We start from the raw sequence: 22,664 nt of genomic DNA on the forward strand, positions 1-22,664 counted from the left end.
CACACACACACACACACACACACACACACACACACACACACACACACGGACCCTGGTGGGCTTTAGCACTGTGCCTGGGATTTCTTTCACCCATACCTGGCTTTTCCTGCTATGCACTCCTAGCATGGAGAAACCTCCTGTCCTCTCTGCCCATCCATTTTTCTTCCCTCACATTTCGGTGGAGTTCACCTTCCCTGAACTCTCTTTTTTAGCCTCAGGGGTCTCTGGGGCCTTACTGTAGCAGCAGCAGCAACAACAGCAGCAACAGGGGCAAGACACACAGGCAGACACACAGGCTGGAGTCCTACAAGCTATAAGAGATCTATTTCCTCAGGACCTCTGCTGGGGTGGCCTGAGCCCCTGTGTCATTTGGAAAGCATCCCAGCTTGAGTCCAGACAGTCCTAAGGGATGCAAATGTGTGAGCCAAATCTCAAAGGGAATCCTTTCTGACTGGGGCCATAGTGGCCCACAGGAAGTGCAGCTCCTGAGCGCCCCCAGGTGGAGATCTGCGGTAGTGCATCTGCTGAGCCTGCCTTGGAGTCCCAGGGCTCTCAGGGCTGTATGGACCCCTGTGAGCCTCTGTGCTGGCAGCGCTGGTGGAGGAGCCAGTAGGCAGCACTTCTCCAGGGTGGTTTCTGTTTCATTTCTTGCCTTGATTTCCTCAACAATGGATTGTATGCTGGAAGAATAAGCGGCAATAAATCTTTTCTTCCCTTATGTTGTTTTCGGTCAGAATGTTTTATCACAGCGACAGAAATCTGTGTTTTAAGCACCCCTTAAAACACAGACAAATAGCTGGGCAGTGGTGGCACATGCCTTTAATCCCAGCACTTGGGAGGCAGAGGCAGGCGGATTTCTGAGTTCGAGGTCAGCCCAGCCTGGTCTACAGAGTGAGTTCCAGGACAGCCAGGGCTTCTCAGAGCAACCCTGTCTCGAAAAACCAAAAACCAAACCAAACCAAACAGACAGACAAAAAAAACACAGACAAATAAATGAAGCCAAAGGTTACAAAGGAGGAGCTTTTCTGATAATAAAAGCTTTCAGGACAAGCTGTCTAGAGCCATGGATCAGGGGAGCCATTCCAGAAGGAAACAAAACCAGGATAAAGCCCACTTGGTAGTTTTAGAGAGCGCCCTAAACATTACAGACTACCACCAATGCTATTTTTGCCGTGCAGAACTTTGCAGTAAGACCCTGCTGTGGAAGACCCCACATCCTTGAGTTGTAGACTCAAGCTGGCTCTCAGCTGGAAGCTTCATCCGCACTGGCTATCTTTCGTAGTACTCGTTAGGTACTATGCACGTTAGTAGAGGAGAAAATTAGCCATCCATATCACCTGGTTGCAAACCCTGTGAGCTGTGCTACTAGTATGCCCGACAAGGTAAGCCCACTGCTGCAACAGTGGGATGAGCATCACGGGAGGAACAAACCTCTATTTTTAAATAAATACATAAATACATAAATAAATAAATACATAAATAAATGGGTTTAAGGAATACTCCATGAAATGGCATTTATACCAAATACTGTCAATGAGGCTAAGAACCTATGGGAATAGCCTCTAAGGAAAAATCTAGTACTACTATTTTGCCAAATAGATATAACATTAAAATGAATCCTACAACATATACATTGATATATTGGTGTATCTCCCAATCCTCTTTAGAGAAACTGCTTACAGTAAATGACAGTTAACACAGAGACCATGGAGTGCTCAGACACAGATGAGACATCCATTTCACACCCCTCTCCTCAGCGCTCTGAGGTCTCTGTGGAAGGCAAAAAGGTTGTGAGAGCCAGAGGCGGTGGGTATAGGACTTCAAGGAGATCATGATTTCCAGACACAGCAGGGCAGATTTACACACGAACCCATAGCAATTGTGACAGCATGTGTTAGACCTATATAACCTCGGGCCAAACAACATCCCAGCATGGAGCAGAGGAGATGGGCCCACAATCCCACCATAGCTGAGAATCTGTTGTAGTGGGACAACCAAGTCACATTTGCTGCAGGAAACAGAGCATAGAGTGAGCATTGGAGAAACCAGGACTGTCAATCATTTGAATCTATTTGCTTCAACAGAAGGAAATGGGTGATGCCTGGTCACCAGGAATGCCCCTGAAAGTGGTCAAATAGCCTGGTAACCCTTGGCTATTCTATTAGGAGCCAGCCTCTACCTGAATCTCCTCAGTATTCTGAGGACTGTTTAGGGTCCAATCCTTGGCGTTGTCTCTCAGTGAACAGAACTCATCCCTGTGTAACAGGCCTCAGGTACTTTGCATCCTCCACCAATAGAATCTATCCTTATGCTTATCACAATCCTTCCTCTAGGCCCTGGCCCTGGGCTCTGTTTATCAACCAATAGAATTCATTCTTATTGTAAAGGTACCAAAGCTTTGCTACCTTGCTAAGGAGTTTTGATGTAGCCCAGCCTAAAGCTTTGCTGTGATAATTATTACATGGAAACCCTTATCAAGAGTTTTATTGTGGTGAAATATGTAAGGATAAGCCATGAGGTCAGACCATGGAGGTTTTGATGCACTGCCTGCAAAGATGGTACTGATTCAAGTTTCATTCTTCACCTTCTGTGTATCATCTACACAGCCAGACCAGTCCCAGAATATCTTTCACTAACGGGTGAGGGCCAGTAATTATTCAGTCCACATGGTGGGGTACCTCCATAGTCCCAGTCTGGTACTGGAAGCCCAGGACATTCTCAGAAGCTGCTCATCTTTATTCAACAACGAAAGCTTGGAAATGCTGATTCTGCTCTCAGGAAAGGAATCATCATCATCATCATCATCATTATCATCATCATCATCATCATCATCAGCAGCAGCAGCAGCAACAGCAACAGAGAAGTCAACTATGTGTCAGGAGGGAGGCCAAGCAAGCAAAAGGGCAGGGAATAAATGTTCTTCCAAAATACTCTTTTTATCTGAATGTGGGTTAGTTCCTGGCATTAACATGGCAACTCTCAACCATTGAAAGCTCCGATTCCAAGGGAGCTTATACACTGACCTCCAAGGACTCTAGACACACTTGTGGTATGCATACACAAACACACACACACACACACACATACACACACAAAATCAGGCAAAACACTTGTACATAAAAATAAAATGAATAAATACTTTTCAGGAGGGGATGTGAAACGGTACTAATTTCAAAGATGTAAGGAGAAAGACCACTGGCCCAAATCATCATTGTCCAAATTAACTAAAGCAAGCAATTTATTAAAGCAAGCTTTTTAATTTGTGTAATGGGCTACTTCCCCCTAAGGCAGAGTTTGAGGGGTCAGCACTAGATGTGAGGAAGATAAAATTCGTATAGCTCAGGGGTAGGGGGTTTCCAAATGGGGGGGTTTGGTGGGCAAAGCAAGTGGGATTACAGGAGAAGAACACACCAGTATAACAAATCGGTTCCTCCTGGAGCAAAGACGTTGTTGCAAGGTGGATATAACAAGGTAGTCATAACAACAGGCAGTTGTCATAGCAAGGCAGTTGTGAGTGGTCAGACAACCTTTTGAAACAAAGGCAAGGTCGCAAGGTGGTTATAAACAACTTTTTGAAGCGAAGTCATGATTGCCATTTCTGGAACAGTGTCCAACTAAATCATTTGTAGTTAAGGATACAGGTGCAACATAGCCCAATTCTTGAGGAATAGAAGTCTAGTCAAACTCTGGAATGAGCCTAGTTTGTCTTTACTGTAAGACAGCTCTTAAGCCTAAAATGGAGGCAGGCTGGTTCTTCAGTGGCTCACCTCTTAATAGCATTTGTCATTCGAGCCCGATGACTTGAGTTCAATCCCTGGATCTCAGTGACATGAGAGAATTGACTCTTGAAAGCTGACTTTCAACTTCTACACACGAGCATCCCTACACAGATATTCAATAAAATAATAATAATAAATTTGAAGTTTATTTTTCTAATTAATCTTAGCTAAAATGAAAACAACACAAGTTTACCCCTGAACTCATTTGGGAAAGCAAAAGTAAAAAGGTGGGTTTAAAAGAAGATTCATTTATTTTTAATTAAGTGTGTGGTGTCTGTCTTAGTTAGGGCTTTATTGCTGTGAAGAGACACCATGACCAAGGCAATCCTTATAAAGGAAGAGATTTCATTGGGGCTGGCTTCTAGGCTCAGAGGTTCAGCCCATTATCATCATGGTGGGAAGCATGGCAGCATGCAGGCAGACATGGTGCTGGAGGAGCTGAGAGTTCTACATCTTGATTGGAAGATAACCAGGAGGAGACTGGATATGTTTCACATTGGGCATAGCTTGAACATTTAAGATCTCAAAGTCCCACCTCCACAGTGATGCACTTCCTCTAACAAGGCCATACCTCCTTCAATAAGGCCACACTTCCTTCAATAAGGCCACACCTCCTAATAGTGCCACTCCCTACGGGTCAAGCATATTCAAACCACCACAGTGTCTGTATGTCTCTGGATGTGTCTGTGTGCATGTATATGTGCCTGTGTCTTTCCGTGTGTGTGTGTGTGTGTGTGTGTGTGTGTGTGCGCGCGAGTCTGAGTCTTTGTGTTTTTGTGTATGTGTCTGTATTTGTGTGAGTGTGTCTCTGTGTGTCCATGTATATCTGTGTGTGAGTCTATGTCTGTGTTAAAGTCTTTGCGTGTGTGTCTCTCTCTTTGTTCGTGAGTCTTTGTGTTAGAGTCTTTGCGTGTGTGTCTCTCTCTCTGTGCGTGAGTCTGTGTCTGCATGTATGTGTCTGTGTGTGGGTTGGATATGTGGTACAGGGCCTGAGTTAGAAGAGGAGGTTGGATTCCTCGAGCTGAAGTCACAGGCAGTTTCCAGCTGCCTGATGTGGGTGCTGGGAACTTAGCTTCTTTGAAAGAACAGCACATTTTTAATTGCTGAGGCATTTCTATCACCCCTAAGAAAAGAGTTTAAAACAAAGTCTGTATGGATCAGCTTTACCCCCAAATTTTATCCATATTTACACTAATTAGAACATGCATTTTGTTTTTTAAACAAAGGCTCATAGAAGATAAGGTCATCCTCCTGTGGCACTAATGGAAAATAGTGGGACTTTTCCAGGTCGGGACCTTGCAGGGGAACTTATGTCATGCTGGGAGTGTGAGCTTGAAAGGATCCAGCCCCTTCTTGTCTCTCTCTCTCTCTTTCACTTCCCTGATGCTGTGAGGTGAGCAGTTTCCTCTCATGCACATTCTAACCACAACATACTCAACACTGGTCCAAAAGCAACGAAGCCAACTGACCAAGGATCGACACCACAAATCCAAATAAACCTCTTCTCTTTGTAAGTTCTTATCTCTGGTATTTTGCCATAGCAGCAGAATACTTACAATATCCTTCATCAAAGGACCTATAAGGGGAGTGAAAATCTTAATGTTTAAACTTGTCTTATTTTGTCAGACCACGGGTGATCGAGAGGACAGTCCTGGCACATGAACAGGCTTGCTCTCCGAATCTCATGTGTCACTCTGATGTCACTACCAGGATGCCACAAGTACTAATCTGGTCTCACGTGGAGCAACGATGAAGAGTTTTCTTCATTTTAAAGAAACTGAATTCAAAGTTGTTGGAGGAAAAACACAATGCTTTTATACACTTTCTAGTCCTTAGATTTATTTTCACTAAAGCTCCCCCTACACACAAAACCCAAGTCTATTAAAAGAAACCAAGGTCTTTTATGATATCTTCAAAAGACATAGGATCCATCCATCTTCCTTTTTTCATCTATAGGGAGAAGAGAGTGGTTTCTTCCCCCTTCTAGAAGCCTCAGGCAACACAGTTCCCCATGTGGACACTATGCCTGCTCTCAGTTTCTACCCACCAGCAGGCTTTGCAGGTGTTAGGGAGCTGGTCATATGTTTCTATTGGCAGTTGAGCCCCAGCCATCACCAGAGCCCAAATGTCTCAGACAGGCCCAGGGACAGTTTCTTCCATGACGTGATTAGTCGAACAGTACAGTACTTAGGCAGGATAAAAGGCCATGGACTAAACCCAGGAAGAGGGAGGATGGCAATGGCTCTCAGGGTGACAGCAGATGTGTGGCTGGCAAGATCCTGGCAGTGCCTGCACAGGACAAGAACCCTGGGCACCATGGCAACACTGGCTTCCAAGACACTGCAGCCCTTTGAAGCCATCCCACAGTACTCCAGGAACAAGTGGCTGAAGATGATACAGATCCTGAGGGAGCAGGGCCAAGAGAACCTACACCTGGAGATGCATCAGGTCTTCCAGGAGCTGGGGCCCATTTTCAGGTAAGGGGCTTCCTTACTCCTAGCCAAACACTGCCAGAGCTTCCTGCTCTCTGGTTGCCCAGGCTCTGCAGGGTATGAGGTGCTGCATTCTCCAGTAGGCACCAGGCATTCGGTCTTTAGGAAGACAGGGGTGGGAGCACAGGAGGTTATGGGCCTGACTCATGGGTTCTCCACATGGACAGAGAAAGGCACTGCTCACTGCTGAGAGGACAGAGTTCTGGGGTGCTGAAGTGGAGGGGAGTCAGGCAGACACTGGGAGAGCCCTGCTGTGGGGAAGCAAGGGCTAGGAGAGGATGAGATGAGAGAGCACTCTGACAGGGCTGGCTTTGAAGGGAGCTCAGGTAGAGGGTATTCCACTTACAGCATGGCTCTGTGCTTCACCTCACAGGTACAGTGTAGGAAGAACACAGATCGTGTCTGTGATGCTGCCAGAGGATGCTGAGAAGCTATGCCAGGTGGATAGTATATACCCTTGCCGCATGCCCTTGACACCTTGGGTAACCCACAGAGAACTCCGTGGCCTGAAATGTGGTGTGTTTTTGCTGTGAGTGGACATTAAAAATGGGGAGGGAGGTGAGATTGGAGTCCTGAACCCAGGATGCAGATCTTGCTGGGGTGGATTGAAGACCAGTCCCTGACAAGCATAAGTTGGTACCATGTCATGGAGGTTTTGGGGATCTGTGAGTAGGGAGATGGCCAAACAGCACCTGCTCTGAACATGCCTTTCCCAGTCTCCTTCCAATAGGTTATAGTGCTGTCCCAGGAAGGTGGGGGTGGGAGACCTCTGGATCAAGGCCATAATCAGCTTCTTCCACTGCCTGATATCCAGCAATACCATTTTGTTTCCCTAGGGTATGCTCCACTCACAGAGATTTGTGATAGACCATCCTGGGGTCAAAGGGGTAGGAAGTAGAAATTAGTGGCTCTTGTGGGCTCACAATCAAACACTGAATAAGATGGTGAGAGAGGGGCTCTTAGTGGCTTAGAATGTATGAGCTGCAAAGGGGTTATTATTGCTGGGAATGAAAAAGGAAGGTTGTGGACAGCTACCTGAGACCAAATAAAGAGCAGTATTTTCTCAGTAATGGTTAGAGAAATGAATACCTTGGAACCTTGTCTGAAATCCCCTGGAAGCAAAGAAATATTCAACAGGCAATGGGGCAGAGCTGTATGCACATGTCTTGTATGTGTATATTTGTGGTACTTGACTTGTATTTATTTGAAAGCATGACAGTGGGATGTGTCAAGATGTAGGACTTGACTCTCTAAAGGAATGTGTATTTGCCTCCGTGTGTATGGCTGTTCTCTCGGGTTAATGCCCAGAGTGACTAGGATGTTCACACATATTTTTGAAGTCCTGTGTGGCTACATGTATAAATGTACATGTGATCACTGCCAATCACAGGCTTTAAAGCACACAAAAGGACATGCTTCCTGCTTGTGTGGCTCAGTGTGCAAACTGCTGCTTGTCATTTACTGGAGAATTTCCATGGAAGCCCTGCATCCTGGTCATCAGTTTGTGGATGTTGTGAGTGGTCCTCTGCTGAGGCTCCTGCCCTAGGGAAGATGGGATCCCTTAGCTGAGACAGGCAGATGCTGATGTCTCAGAGACCACACACTCTACAGGATGACAGGGTGAGTGAGCTCAGCAAGGGCTTCTTTTCTGTGGAGTGGTGGTCTAGGCCAGGTAGGCAGAGCTCACCGGCAGAGCCTCCTTTCTCCCTGGGTATGGATGTGCTAAATCAACTTTAGACTTAATGACCTTTGCCCAACATATGGAGGCTGCTTTGGAAGAAAGGAGTGGGGTCAGGACCTCCAGAGTCTACCTCTGAACTCATCATTTCTTGTCTTTAATTTGTTTGAGAGTCAGGAAGATGAATAAGCCTGAGGTCTTCCCTTGGAGGTGTCTGTAGCTCTGCTCTGTGTCCTGCAGAAATGGGGCAGAATGGCGTTTTAACCGACTGCGGCTGAACCCAAATGTGCTGTCACCAAAAGCCGTTCAAAAATTTGTCCCCATGGTGGACGTGGTAGCGAGGGACTTCTTGGAGACCCTGAAAAAGAAAGTGCTTCAGAATGCTCGTGGGAGCCTTACCATGGATGTACAGCAAAGCCTCTTCAACTACACTATAGAAGGTGTGTGGCCAGGGGAGAGTCTCAACTTAAGAGAGTCAGGGAGGGAGGCATGTCTGGGAGGGAGAGCCAAGGCAGTCTTGATGACAGGGATTACCTTATCTCAGAGGTACCATTCCTTCTGCAGCCAGCAGCTTTGCTCTTTTTGGAGAGCGGCTGGGTCTCCTTGGCCATGACCTGAGCCCTGGTAGCCTGAAGTTCATCCATGCCTTGCATTCTATGTTCAAGTCCACCACACAGCTCCTGTTCTTACCCAAGAGCCTGACTCGCTGGACAAGCACCCGGGTGTGGAAAGAACATTTTGATGCCTGGGATGTCATCTCTGAATATGGTGAGGGCTGCTGTCCTGGGCCGTGCCATGGGGCAGGAGATACCCAGTCAGCCTAATTACCATTTATCTTTACTCATGGTTACACTGGGCTCATTTCAAACGACAGCAACCGCTGCTTCCTGCTCTTTTAACATGTTCCTACCAAGCCCATGACTGAACTGACCCAGAGATAATGGGGAGGGGGAGTGAGGGAGTAGTGACTGTCTTTGGTCATGAGGGTGGGATGCACAACAGGGCAGCGGCTGCTGTTTGTATTCAAGCTCCCACCTCACATCTCTAGCCAACAGATGTATCTGGAAGGTGCACCAGGAGCTCAGACTCGGTAATCCTCAGACCTACAGTGGCATTGTGGCAGAACTGATATCTCAGGGAGCTTTGCCTCTCGACGCCATCAAAGCGAACTCTATGGAGCTCACCGCTGGGAGCGTAGACACGGTCAGGCCATGCTGTGGGGAATCCCCTGGGAGTCCTTGTCTGTGTTCCCCAAGGCATTTCTTATGAACTCCATTCCCAGGCTTTTTCTCCCAGGAGCCTCTTGCCCTTGACTGAAGGCTGTACCTAGAGGTATCCCAGGAAGAGAGAGGTCTTTAGGCGAGCAGGCAGAGATCAGTGAGTTCATGAAAGACGAGCCTACAGGGCATCAGCATTTGCTCTGGCAACATTAGGCTCATGGGGAGCTGGTGTGTGTCTATATGTATGGGGGTGAGGCAGGTGGTTGGCTGCCTAAGGCAAGAGACGAGGAGATAGGTGAGGTCAACAGGGGGAGGGTTCCATCCAGAAGAGCCATGCATCAGGATTTATAACAAGTTAGATGAACACAGAGTCAGGATGCCCAAGTCGAACACCAAGACAGGCTGGTGACATCAGTGAGAGACTTCAGAGGCTGTTTCTGTGGGTTGTGCCATAAAAAGAGGCAATCTGGATAGAGAGTCTTGGGGATTACTCAGGAGGCTCTCACTCAAGCAAGAAGAGGTAGGGTGGAGAACGTGGACCTATTTCAGGCCTGGGAAGTGAGGTAAGTGCTAAGGAGACCGAGGACAGCCATTGTCATTCAGGAACTAGAAAATGTACAGTGGCTGTGTCCCCACGAGACACCCAGGTATCACTGTGTACTAGAGCAGGCTGTGAGCACCAGACCGTGAAGGTACTTAGACAGTGACCAGGACTGGGATGTCTGTGGCCTGTCTCTCAGGAATTAGAGCAAGGAATCCAGGTAAACATTAGGGCAAAGGTCACAGCTCCCTGGGTCCTTATTCTGCTATGTCCATGCACTTCCCCTAGGGAAGGGCATCTTTGTAGTAGCGATGCCCTTGGGGGGGGGTGTGTCTGAGACTGCTCTCTGGCTCCTACAGACAGCAATCCCCCTGGTAATGACCCTTTTTGAGCTGGCTCGGAACCCAGATGTTCAGCAGGCCCTGAGGCAGGAGAGCCTGGCAGCTGAGGCCAGCATCACTGCAAATCCCCAGAAGGCCATGTCAGACCTACCCTTGCTGAGGGCTGCCCTTAAAGAGACATTGAGGTAGGTGCTGGCTGCCTTTCCTTCCCTGCTGTTCAGTACTCTCTCTTTTCTTTTCTGGGTCCATGTTCTCTGCTCTTCTTCCTATGGCTGGGTGCTATTGTTCCTCTGGAGGTTGTTGGCTGAGCTCAGCAGATCCAGGAACGACACCCCTGGAGGATCTGAGGGAGAAAGGTGCAGATGTGGACAGCAGAAGCAGTTCATATCTGAGGCCTCTGTTGTTGCTTCCTCATCTTCAGGCTCTATCCTGTTGGCGGCTTTTTGGAGAGAATTCTAAGCTCAGACTTGGTGCTTCAGAACTATCACATCCCTGCTGGGGTGAGTGATCTTCATACACCACCAATTGCCCTGCCCTGCATTACCTCAAAGAGGCAGCTGACCTCGTCCTTGGCATCTGCCCACAGACAGTCCTCAGTGTGAGTCTGTACTCCATGGGCCGAAACTCTGCAGTGTTCCCAAGGCCTGAACGCTATATGCCTCAGCGCTGGCTGGAGAGGAAAAGGAGTTTCCAGCACCTGGCCTTTGGCTTTGGGATGCGCCAGTGCCTGGGGAGGCGCCTGGCAGAGGTGGAGATGCTGCTCCTGCTTCACCACGTGAGAGCTCTGGGTGGGGCTTGTGAGATATGGGGTGGTGATAGGCAGTATTTGGAACAAAAGCATAGGCCTTCAGGGTCTAACTGGGTTTCCTGTGTTTGATGAGGTCTCTAGAGCAGGCTGATTTCCTCAGACTTCCACAGGAAGTCCTATTTTCAGCATGGTGGCTGCACTAAACAGTTTAGCAGTAAATGGGCTGGTGCTATACCCTGCTGAAGAGGCCATATGGACCCCCTCCACCACCTTGTGTTCCAGATACTGAAATCCTTCCAGGTGGAGACACTGAGGCAAGAGGATGTGCAGATGGTCTACCGCTTTGTCTTGATGCCCAGCTCCAGCCCCGTCCTCACTTTCCGGCCTGTCAGCTAGTCACTTTTGCATCCTAGTCAGGCCACCAGGCTACCTCTGTCCTGACACCCAAGGTCACACTTCTCTGCCAGCAGAATTTTTTTGGGGGTGGTGGGGTTAGGGGGATGTCCATCCTTTAAAATCTGTACAAGGTTCACAGCTGAAGACCTCCAGCATCAGGGACAGGCAAGGCAGGTGAAGAGATTGGGGGTATCTTGGTGGCAACAAGCAGTCTCTGCTGGGTGGCCTTCCCTATGTTTTCCAAAGGTCACTCTAGGTGTCCATGGCCTTCCAAGGGCCTCAGAGTAAAACCAGAAGTCAATCCCTTCCTTATGTTCTCCATTATTACGACATGAGCCACAAAAACATCTTCACACATACATATGGGTTTGTGGGGGCAGAAAGATGCATAGACAACAGATGGTATATAATAGATAGATAGATAGATAGATAGATAGATAGATAGATAGATAGATAATAGATGATAGTTAATAGATTATAGATAGATAATAGATAGCTGATAGATTATAGATAGATGACAAATAATAGACAGATGATAGATAATAGATAGCAGATAGATTATAGATGATAGATAGTCAGATATCTCTGTGTTTTGTTTGAAGACGCAGCTTCACAGTGGAGCTGGTATATATGAGCTGGTGACTACAGCATTTATAAGAGTAGGCACAGTGGCACTTGCTAAGGACTAAGTGGTGGTGACATCAGAGATGCAGGCAAGAGGACTTGCTGGAACCCTGATCGTGTGTTTAGTTCCTACAAGGATGGATGACTTCTTCCAGGAGGTCAAGGTGTTGACTGACTTCTACCAGCGCATGCCGCTTGGACAAAGATTTATTCTCTTGAATTGTGAAAGCGGCCCAGAACATGAACATTTTTCAGGTTTCCTTTCAGTTGCAAGAATGTAAGGCAAAGCGTTTTGGCCAAGAACAACTGCTTCACAGGGTCTTCTGTGCTCAGCATTGAAGCACATCTACTTGAGCTGTATGTGGCAAATTCCAAAGTCTAGGGCCTTTGAGAATGAGGCAGTGTGGAGACAGGGCCTTTAACGAGGTCATTTTTGTGAAATGAGGTTACTGGGTTGTGCCTAATCCAATCCCCAGAAGAGAGTGAGGTCACAGGCCCAGAGAGACAGCCTCCATGTGGAAGACAAAACGTCAGTCTTCTGCAAGCCATTGAAAGCAGTTGGAATTCTTGTACTCTTGGCTCCATCCATCAGCCACCTCCTTAGCTGTGAAAAATAAACTTCTGTTATTGAAGTCCCAGTTTGAAGTCTTTTCCCATTACAGTCAGAGCCAATATGATCTGCTAAGCAGGGGGTGCTTGTGGCTCATAGTCTTCTAACACCAAGGAAAACGGTTCCAAGGCATTGCACTACTGCGAGGTGGTGAGATTTTTATAGGGTATAGCTCAGTGAAAGAAAATCTGGGCTTCTTGATGGGGCTGTTAGGATCCCAGACTCCACTCTTCTATTTCCTAAGTGTCACAAGGTGAGTCACCTCCTCTGTCTGTCCTTCGCTTGTGACATGCTATCTCAAAGCAACTGGCTTATGTGTTGTAATGATTAGTTTTTTAATATGAATATCTTTTAAGTCAGTGCACAAAATATTGGTTCCATTGTGACATTACATATGTGGCTCATCTCAGTTTCCACTTAGGGATGCGGCTCTATACTTGGGGAAACCCCAAAGACTTCACAAAGCTCTGAGCTGATCGTTGCGTTTAGGAGTGTGACAAGAATATTGCACATCCAGACTGAACTTCCTCAGACAAAAACTTTTCACTCATGGTCACTCAAAATACCCCTTAGCAATACACTAGCCAGGGAAGTGAAAACTGATTACATAAAAAGTTGAATAGAAACCAAAGTTAACGATCTACATGTAGAATTTCTCTCTGGGTGCCGACTTTGTTACTTACTGGGTTTTACCGTGTTATGTTTTAATTTCCTTCCAGGTTAGACATTTTCTGATTTCCCAGCTCCTACTTTTAATTATTGGTGTCCAGTATGCATTTAATATATTATTTGAATTTGAGAAATTCCATCCTCACTTGTAGTATTTACCTCTAGCTTCATTCTATGTGTCTATAAAAGAGGCTTCTTTTATATCAGTGTTCTTGATCTTGGACTACACGTCAGCTGGAGCTGTCATCTGCAAATGTCTGGTTTAAGTCTCCTGGCCTATGAATTTCGTGAAGCAGCATATACAGGCGACTACATTGACTGACATGTATGTCATGTAGTAGGGGAGCAGAAACCAAAATCAGTCACTTCTCTTCAACCTTTGTCATGGGGCACTGATCCATGATTCCTTACACCATAGCCAGCCTCTAAGTGAAACTCACTCCAAGCTCATGCTTCTACATAGCAATCAGACCACGACACAGCTTTGACTCCACAAACAGAAGTATAGTAAACTAAAAATACCCATAGGATCACAAGGAACCGACCAATGGCTGTAGAGACAATCTAGAGACTGGAAGGAAAAAAAGAAAAGCGAGCCACATGTTTTATAAGCCCTATATCCTTACGCAAGACCATGTACCTTCCAAAGTATCATAGCCTTCAAAGACAGCACCACCAACTGGGGAACCCAGTGTTCAATCGACTCAACTAGCAAGAAAACAAATGACAGTGTTAGCAAACGGGCAAAGGATCTGAGCAGATAGTCTTAGAGAAGACACACAAATTAGAGAGGAAACATAAAAGACATTCAACCCTACTCATCATCCAAACTCAACCCACTGCGAGAAACCCCTGATGCTGCAAGAGTGACAAAAGACAAGAAGCACTGAGGAGGGAGGGAGGAGGTAAGGGGAAGCTCTGTACAGTTGGTGGGAAAGCAAATTGTCACAGCCACGAGGAAGAGCAGGAGGACCTCAGAAAGCAAGGCCAGCATCCTCAGTCATGCACCAATCTCACAGTTCACACCCAAAGGAAGCATGATCTTTATGTCAAAGGTAGATCTTTCTTAATCGTAGCATCGTTCACAGAGCCAAGAACTAGTCAGTAGAGAAAATAGTCCAAGCCAGACAATAGGTGACACAAGCCTTTAGCCCCAGCCCTTCAGGAGGTAGAAGAAGGAGGATCTCTGTGAGTTTGAGGCCAGCCTGGTCTACAAAGTGAGTTCCAAAACAACTGAAGCTATTCCACAGAGAAAGCCTGTCTCAAGAAACCAACCAACCAAACAAACTAACCAACCAACCAACAAATAAGTAAGTAAGTAAGTAAGTAAGTAAGTAAGTAAATAATAAAAGTGGCCCAATACATAAGGGAATACTACTTACCTTGAGCAAAGTGGGGAAGGAAGCATAGCATTCGCATCAACTGGAAGGACCTAGAGAGTATTATATTAGGTAAAGCAAGTGAAGCACAGGGAAACTAAGACTGGGCATAGAAGGACCAGGTAAGTTGAAGAAAGCTACACTTTAAAAAGCCAAAGGTAGAGGGTTGGAGAGATGGCTCACCTGTTAAAGAGCACTGACTGCTCTTCCAGAGGTCCTGAGTTCAATACCCACCAACCACATGGTGGCTCACAACCATCTGTAATGGGATCTGCTGCCCCCTTCTGGTGTATCTGAAGACAGCTACAGTGTACTCACATATATAAAATGAATACATAATTTTTAAGATTACTTTTATTTTTTTACAGTCCAATCATTACCCACTCCTGGTCCATCCTCCCACAGTTCCACATCCCATTTCTCTTCCCTAGTATCTCCAAGAGAATGCCTCTCACCCCTGCTGACAGGCCTCCCCATTCCCTGGGGCCTCAAGTCTCTCAAAGGTTAGGCTCATCTTCTCTCACAGAGGCTAGACCAGGCAGTCCTCTGTTGTATAGGTGTCAGGGACCTTGGACCAGCTAGTGCATGCTGCCTGGTTGGTGGCTCAGTGTCTGAGAGATCTCAGGGGTCTGGATTAGTTGAGACTGCTTGTCTACCTATGAGGTCGCCCTCCTACTCAGCTTCTTCCAGCCTTTCTCTAATTCAACCACAGGGATTCCTGACTTCAGTCCATTGGTTGGGTGTAAGTATCTGCATCTGTCTCAGTCAGCTGCTTGTTGGTCCTCTCAGAGGACAGCCATACTAGGCTCCTGTCTGGAAGCACAACATAGCATCAATAATAGCGTCAAGCCTTGGAGCCATCTCTTGAGATGGATCCCCAGTTGGGCGGGTCACTGGACCTCCTTTCCCTTAGTCTCTTCTCCATTTTTGTCCCTGCATTTCTTTTAGACAGGAAAAATTCTAAGTCAGAATTTTTGACTGTGGGATGGCAACCCCATCCCTCCACCTTTCTACTGGAGGTGTGTAGCCGCCTGAGCTGCCTCACGTTCAGGGGGCCATTTTGTAACAGCCCATTCTGCTGCTCTGGTCCGCGGGTCAGGGCCTAGCAAGAGAGAGAGTGGGGACAGAGACACAAAGAATGGAGACAAGACAGGGAGTCTGATCAAGTCTTGTTTACTAGAAGGAAATCCTGGGTATTTATACCCTTTACCACGTGCCTTGCCCTCGCGGACAAGCACAGCTGAAGGCACTATGTCATGTGCCTTGCATACGTGCGCCTAGCTAGCAGTGAGGAGATCACATGCGCCCAGCAGCATGGAGACCACGTGCGCCTAGCTGCAGGCGGCACTAAACAGCAAAACAAGATATGTAAGAAAAACAAGATGTTTATCAGAGTGTGCTCAGCTGTTGTGGGCTGTTGAAAACAAGTCTCTTGTCAGGGTACATGGCTCGAGATGGTTGCAAAGATGATAGCCGCTTTTGGCTAGGTGTTGGCTCCCAACAGAGGTAGACTCTACGAGTTCCCACTCCCCACTGTAGGGCATTTCATTTAAGGTCCCTCCATTTGAGTCCTAAGAGTCTCTCACTTCCCAGATCTTCAGTACATTCTGGAGGGTCCTCCCACCTCCCACCCCAGAGGTTCCATTCTTTCTGCTGGCCCTCAGGGCTTCTCTCTTGTTCCCACCCTACCCCCCCCAATACCTGATCATGTTCCCCCTTTCCCTTCCCCCTTCCCTCTCCTACCCAGGTTCCTCCCCTCTGCTTCCCGAAAAATAAATAGATAATTCTTAAAATATTTTTTTAAAAGTCGAAAGTAGAAAAACAGTAGAAACCATTGGTTAGGGCCTTGGGACAAGGCAACTGTTGGCCAAAGGCACACAATGTTAGTCAGCAGAGAGGATAGATTCTACAGACTTACAAAATGTCAACCTGTGTTGTGTTGTATATTGACAAATTGCCAAAAGAGCAGATTAACTTCCCACCAGAAAAACAGTTGCATGTGAACTAAGTATGTGTGTTAACCACTTCTCTTGTTACATTTTCAGACGATCTGATAAAAGCAACTTAAAAGGGAGACAATTATTTCAGTTCATGGCTTGAAAACTGTTCTAGCTTCATTTCTATTACTGTGATAAAACATTTAACACACAAAAAAAAAACCCAAACAAACAAACTTAGGGGTATAGAGTTTATTTTAGCTTAGAATTTCAGGTTGCAGTCCATCATGGTGGGTAAGTCAAGGCAGAAACTTCAAGCAGCTGGTACATCACAAGGTAAGAGAGAAACAGATGCTACATATATTCACTTGCTTGCTTTGCTTGTGCTCAACCTGATTTCTCCACTTTTATACAGTGCAGGACTCTCTGCCTAGTTAATGGTTCTGCCCACAGTGGACTGGGTCTTTCCACATCAATGAACTTAATAAAGACATTCACCCATAGACATTTCTAGAAACCAACCGAATGCAGACAACTCCTCATCAAGATCCCTTTTACAGGTGACCCTAGATTGTGTAAAGTTAATAAAACTAACTCTCACAAGGGATACAGTTCATTGTGGTAGGAAAGGCACAGGAGCAGGTGACTCTATGGTGGAAGGAGCTTGAGGCTTGGACTTCTCACCTCCTTACATCTTGCTGGAACAGGAAATAGAAAACATACATAAAACACAGATGGGCCAGGCTATAAATCTTAAGGCCTTTCCTCCAGATTTCCTCTTTCTCCAGCTAGGCCTTACCTTTCCAACATTCTACAACCTCCAAGTCCAGAGCCATGAGCTGAAGACCAAGTGTTCAAATACACGAGCCTGTGGAGATATTTCATGGCCAAGCCACAGCACTCTGTCCTTGACTCCAAAAAAGCCCATAGCTCACAATTCAAAGGGTTTCCAATTCACTTTAAAAGTCCCTGTGACTTAGCTACAATACTGTTCAAAAGCTCAAAGTCTCTTTCTGGAATCTAAGGCCATCTCTTAACTGTGATCTCTTATAAAAATAAAGCACCAAGTGACACACTTCTCACATACAAAGACTCAGAGTACTGTCCCTGTTCTAAAATGGAGAAATTGGGACTGCCTTAGTTTCATTTCTGTTGCTGTGATAAATTTTCTTATTTTGGCTTATTATTCCAAGTTGCAGCCTGTCGTTAAGGGAATAGACTTTGGCTTAGTCACATCATATCCACCATTAAGAGCTGAAGCAAGTGCATGATTGTTCATTTGCTTTCTCTCAGCATGTTTCTTCACAGCTTTGGCTTCCTGACTAGAGAATGGTATTGCCCACAGAAGGCTGAGTCTTCCCATAGCAATGAATTTAATTAAGACACATTCACCCATAGACATGCCCACAGGCCAACCACATGTAGACAATCCCTCATTGAGATCCTCTTCTCAGGTGGCCTAAGGGAGTGTCGAGCTGACAATGAAAGCTAACCACCATAGGGACATAGCTAACGAAGATCAAGCCAAGGCAAGACTGGTGTTCAGCAGGGAAAACATTAAATGCTTAAGTGTCATGTTTGGTTGGCATCTTTAGCTCAAGATAGCATCACCTGGACTCAGAGGGCCTGGAAAGCCCTACCTCTCTATGTCTGTTGATTGTAGCATGTTATCTTTACTCAGCACCTATAGCTTTCCTTGGCAGACATTTCCACGTTTCTGGTATCTCCTATATCCTAAGGTCTCCACTGTAACTTAGGATTCCTCCTCACTGCTTCCTGCACAGCCCACTCAAGAGTTTTACATTGTCTGGAGTCAGCAACTTTCTGGAAACTTGGCACAAGCCTCTTTCACCTACATACTGGTACATGCTGTATGCCTACAAAATCAACATCATGTGGATGATGCCAAAGTTCTGCTGCCAACTTGAGGTACAGCCAAGGGTCTTGTCTTAGTTAGGGTTTTACTGCTGTGAACAGACACCATGACCAAAGCAACTCTTAAAAAGAACATTAAATTTGGGCTGGCTTATAGGTTCAGAGGTTCAGTCCATTATCATCAAGGCTGGAACATGGCTGCATCTAGGCAGGCATGATGCAGGAGGAGCTGAGAGTTGTACATCTTCATCTGGAGGCTGCTAGCAGAATACTGGCTTCCAGGCAGCTAGGATGAGGGTCTTAAAACCCACACCCACAGTGACACATCTACTCCAACAAGGCCACACTTTCTAATAGTGCCCCTCCCTGGGCTGAGCATATTACAAACCATCACAGGTCCTTTCTATCCCAGCATCTCCTTGAATGAAACTGTTAAAACTTTTTCCTAGATGGATCTGCTGGAGTAGAATGTCCTGGGAACTCTCTGTAAAGTCTCGTTCTTTTGGAATGAAAGCTTTCCAAATGAGTTTGCATTTTATTCTGAATCTCAGAGAAGACTGGACTTTTAAGCTCTCCAAGTGTTGGGTCTTAGCCTCTAGATGCTGTTCCTCTTCTTCAAGTGCAAGTGTGAGGTTTCTCCTTCTGTGCCGCTCTCTCTAACAGACATACCTGTTTTGACCAAACTAAACTTGTCTCCCCTGGGTGCAACATTAATTCTGTTTGTGCCCCCTTTCTTTCACCAAAAATTCAAAATTTCACATTTTTTTTTTCTGCTTTTCCCACTATAACTCTGAGTAAGAACAGTGAGGAACCCACCCTGCCTGGATGGTATGCTGCTTGAAATAGCTTCACTGGACAACTTAGTCTATTACTCTTGATTTGGCCACATTCAAATTTCCAATCCATGAGCAGAAACAGATACTTCCTAGACTATATTACAATAGTCTCTGATTTCATTCACAGCAAAGGCCTTACTCTCCTCTAGAGCCTCACTAACCTGGACCTCATTGCCCTTGTACTAGAGAACACGAGATAAGCTTTATTGTAAGATTCTGCAGGAGTATCAGGGTAGAGAAAATGCAAAAGTAACAGGCATGAAATAGTGCTTTCTATAGTTCTTAAACTAAAATCTATTCCTACTGTCTTTCCTCTGAAAAGGCAGGTATGCCAAAGAGTTACAATCATCCCTTGCTGAACTAGCATAGCCTGATATCCAAAATCCCTGACTTCCTGGGGCTCAAGATTCCCCTCCCTCTCCTTTTTCTACATGGGTTCAGTCATGTAGCAGGCTGTCTGCAACTCTTCAATCCTAAGATGAACTGAGAGCAACTAGACAAGCAGGCACCAGCTGCTGGCTAGGGAAATCAGGAAGCGAGGATCTCACTTATCTGTGCTTCTCTGATGGGCTCTAAATGTACCTCATCTGGAAGCAAGCCATAAAGATTCACTTCTTGTATTAGTAGAGGGAACCTGGACGCTACAGTGGTTATGATTGGGCCTTTATGTGGGGAGATGAGGGAAGGGATAGAAAGTCAGGTCAGAAGATAAGAGCTGTCGTCACTGGAACTGAAGGGGAAAATGAGACTTCCCTTCAAAAGTCTGGAGAATGGCTCCATCAGAAGCTTAAAGTAGAATACGAGAGGCAGCTGTGACATACAGGAGGTGGGACTGAAGGGAAAGTCTGAAAGAGAACCTTCAGAGACACCCCCTGAGCAAAGGAAATACCTGACTTCTAAAGCTTTTCAGAGTGGAAATGGGAACTAGCACTTGTGAACTCTCTGCCGAGAACCCAGATATTGGATAAGACCAGAGATTCATCTTGCAGCTCTGTGGAAGAGGGCGGAGCTTGTGCCCATCCCATCTTTTACTGGATCTATTTACTCTTTCATGGCAGGAACCTTCTTTCTCCTCCCCAGGGTGAGAGCCATCAGATGCACATATTTTACCTTATTATGGGGTCTTGAATGATTCATTCTGACTTAAAAATCACTAGCCAGATAAGGGAGGGGGCATCGGTTTACTAACTGTTTTGATTTACATTTAAGTACTGGCTCTTAAAATTTCTCAGGATCCTGTTTGCAGCAGTGGCATAGCTTGATTTCTGGGAGCAAGGCAGCTATACCATCTGTGATTTAATGGAATCTGGTAGCAAGCAGCTGTAAAACAGGTAGCAGGCAGCCAGGTCCACAAGTGAGTTCCAAGACAGCCAGGGTTACACAGAAAGACCTTGTCTGGAAACAACAACAACAACAACAAATCTCTTCTGTATCAGAAACATCAGAAATGTATATGTAAACACACATGTATACACACATGCACATACATATGTGGGGTAGAGGTATGACTGTGTATGTTTTGTGTATGTGTATGTGTTTCTCTGTCTCTGTCTCTGTTTTTCTCTCTCTCCCTGTATGTATGCATGTGTGTATGTGTCTCTCTGTGTGTGTATATGTGTGTGTGTGTGTGTGGGCACACACGTGTACATTTGACAGTAGACTAGCTGTCTAACACGCTCTGGTATCTGCCATCCTCAGCTCCCACAGTGCTGGGTTAGACTCCCACACTAATGTACCTAGCTTTTACAAGGTTCTGAGAGATCAGAACTCCAGTTCTCATATTTGACCAACTAAGTCATCTCCTTACCCTGTGACAAATAGATTTCATTGTTATTTCTCAATTTGAAGAGAAATAAGAAAATTTAAAAGCCAACACTTAACTGTAAATCAGAAGTTAGTAAAACCCCTCCCCCTTAATCTGGCTAGTGATTTTTAAGTCAGGATGAATCATTCAAGGTTCCACAATAAGGTAAATAAAATATGTGCATCTGGTGGCTCTCACCCAGGGAAGAAGAAAGAAGGCTCTGACCACCATTGGACGTTTTTTGAGTGTTCAGGTAGAGTCTGCACCTGACCCACTCATCATCAGGCATTGCAGAGGCAGGACCAGGGAGAAGGTCACCTCCTTCCTCTACCTCCAGCAGAGCCATCAACTCGGAATACATTTCTAGGGCAAGTCCAGGGACATATCCTGCAGTGACATTATCAGTCAGCAATTCGTGTCCTCAAGGCAAGATAAAAGGCCATGGACTAAACCCAGGAAGAGGGAGGATGGCAATGGCTCTCAGGGTGACAGCAGATGTGTGGCTGGCAAGATCCTGGCAGTGTCTGCACAGGACAAGAACCCTGGGCACCATGGCAACACTGGCCCCCAAGACACTGCAGCCCTTTGAAGCCATCCCACAGTACTCCAGGAACAAGTGGCTGAAGATGATACAGATCCTGAGGGAGCAGGGCCAAGAGAACCTACACCTGGAGATGCATCAGGTCTTCCAGGAGCTGGGGCCCATTTTCAGGTAAGGGACTTCCTTACCCCTAGTCAAACTCTACCAGAGCTTCCTGCTCTCTGGTTGCCCAGGCTCTGCAGGGTATGAGGTGCTGCATTCTCCAGTAGGCACCAGGCATTCGGTCTTTAGGAAGACAGGGGTGGGAGCACAGGAGGTTATGGGCCTGACTCATGGGTTCTCCACATGGACAGAGAAAGGCACTGCTCACTGCTGAGAGGACAGAGTTCTGGGGTGCTGAAGTGGAGGGGAGTCAGGCAGACACTGGGAGAGCCCTGCTGTGGGGAAGCAAGGGCTAGGAGAGGATGAGATGAGAGAGCACTCTGACAGGGCTGGCTTTGCAGGGAGCTCAGGTAGAGGGTATTCCACTTACAGCATGGCTCTGTGCTTCACCCCACAGGTACAGTGTAGGAAGAACACAGATCGTGTCTGTGATGCTGCCAGAGGATGCTGAGAAGCTGCACCAGGTGGAGAGCATGCTCCCCCGTCGGATGCACCTGGAGCCCTGGGTGGCCCACAGAGAACTCCGTGGCCTGAAATGTGGTGTTTTCTTGCTGTGAGTGGACATTGGGAATGAGGAGGGAGGTGAGATTGGTGGCCCAGATACAAGATGCAGATCCTGCTTGGGTGGCAGTGTGGAGACCAGTCACTGCCAAGCATGGCTTGATTTGTTACCATGCCATGCAGATCCTGGGCTTGAGGACGAGGAGGTGGCAGAGGAATGCCTCTTGCCCCAAGCTTCTGCTTTGAATACGCTTTTCTAGAGTGTAGCTCTCCTCACTACCAGTTTCAAAGTTTTCCCAGGAAAGGGGGGAGGCACTGGCTTAGGGCCACAGACAGCTTCTGTCACAGCCTGATATCTAGCAATGAAGTCCTTCTTTTGGAAGGGGGTAGTTTTGCTTCCAGCAATTGGAGACAGACTGTTCTGGGCTGGAAGGGGTGGAGAGCAAGGCGTTGGAGCTCCTGTGGACTCACAATCAAGACTGAGTCAGGTGGTAAGAGAGGCGGGAGTCTCCTCTTGTAGCTGGATGCACA

At 46.5% G+C, this 22,664-nt stretch overlaps 1 protein-coding gene across 1 annotated transcript; it reads left to right on the top strand.

Moving 5' to 3' along the window:
* The first annotated feature begins 5,911 nt into the window (after nucleotides 1–5,911).
* On the top strand, nucleotides 5,912–11,496 carry LOC114625910 (cytochrome P450 11B2, mitochondrial). Its single transcript, XM_028773277.1, has 9 exons — nucleotides 5,912–6,256; nucleotides 6,645–6,800; nucleotides 8,190–8,389; nucleotides 8,514–8,717; nucleotides 8,998–9,152; nucleotides 10,070–10,236; nucleotides 10,473–10,551; nucleotides 10,638–10,826; nucleotides 11,082–11,496. The coding sequence occupies exons 1-9, from the start codon at nucleotides 6,012–6,014 to the stop codon at nucleotides 11,193–11,195; spliced, it is 1,509 nt and encodes a 502-aa protein (XP_028629110.1). The 5' UTR covers nucleotides 5,912–6,011; the 3' UTR covers nucleotides 11,196–11,496.
* Nucleotides 11,497–22,664: the final 11,168 nt, after the last annotated feature.

The sequence above is a fragment of the Grammomys surdaster genome, unplaced genomic scaffold, assembly GCF_004785775.1.
Source record: "Grammomys surdaster isolate TR1022 unplaced genomic scaffold, NIH_TR_1.0 224, whole genome shotgun sequence".
NCBI classification, from domain to species: Eukaryota; Metazoa; Chordata; class Mammalia; order Rodentia; family Muridae; genus Grammomys; species Grammomys surdaster.

Coding starts and splice junctions, on each gene's coding strand:
- LOC114625910 (XM_028773277.1), top strand. CDS start 6,012: ATGGCAATGGCTCTCAGGGTGACAGCAGATGTGTGGCTGGCAAGATCC. Junction 8,718..8,997: donor GGATGTCATCTCTGAATATG/GTGAGGGCTGCT, acceptor TCACATCTCTAG/CCAACAGATGTATCTGGAAG. Junction 10,552..10,637: donor ACTATCACATCCCTGCTGGG/GTGAGTGATCTT, acceptor ATCTGCCCACAG/ACAGTCCTCAGTGTGAGTCT.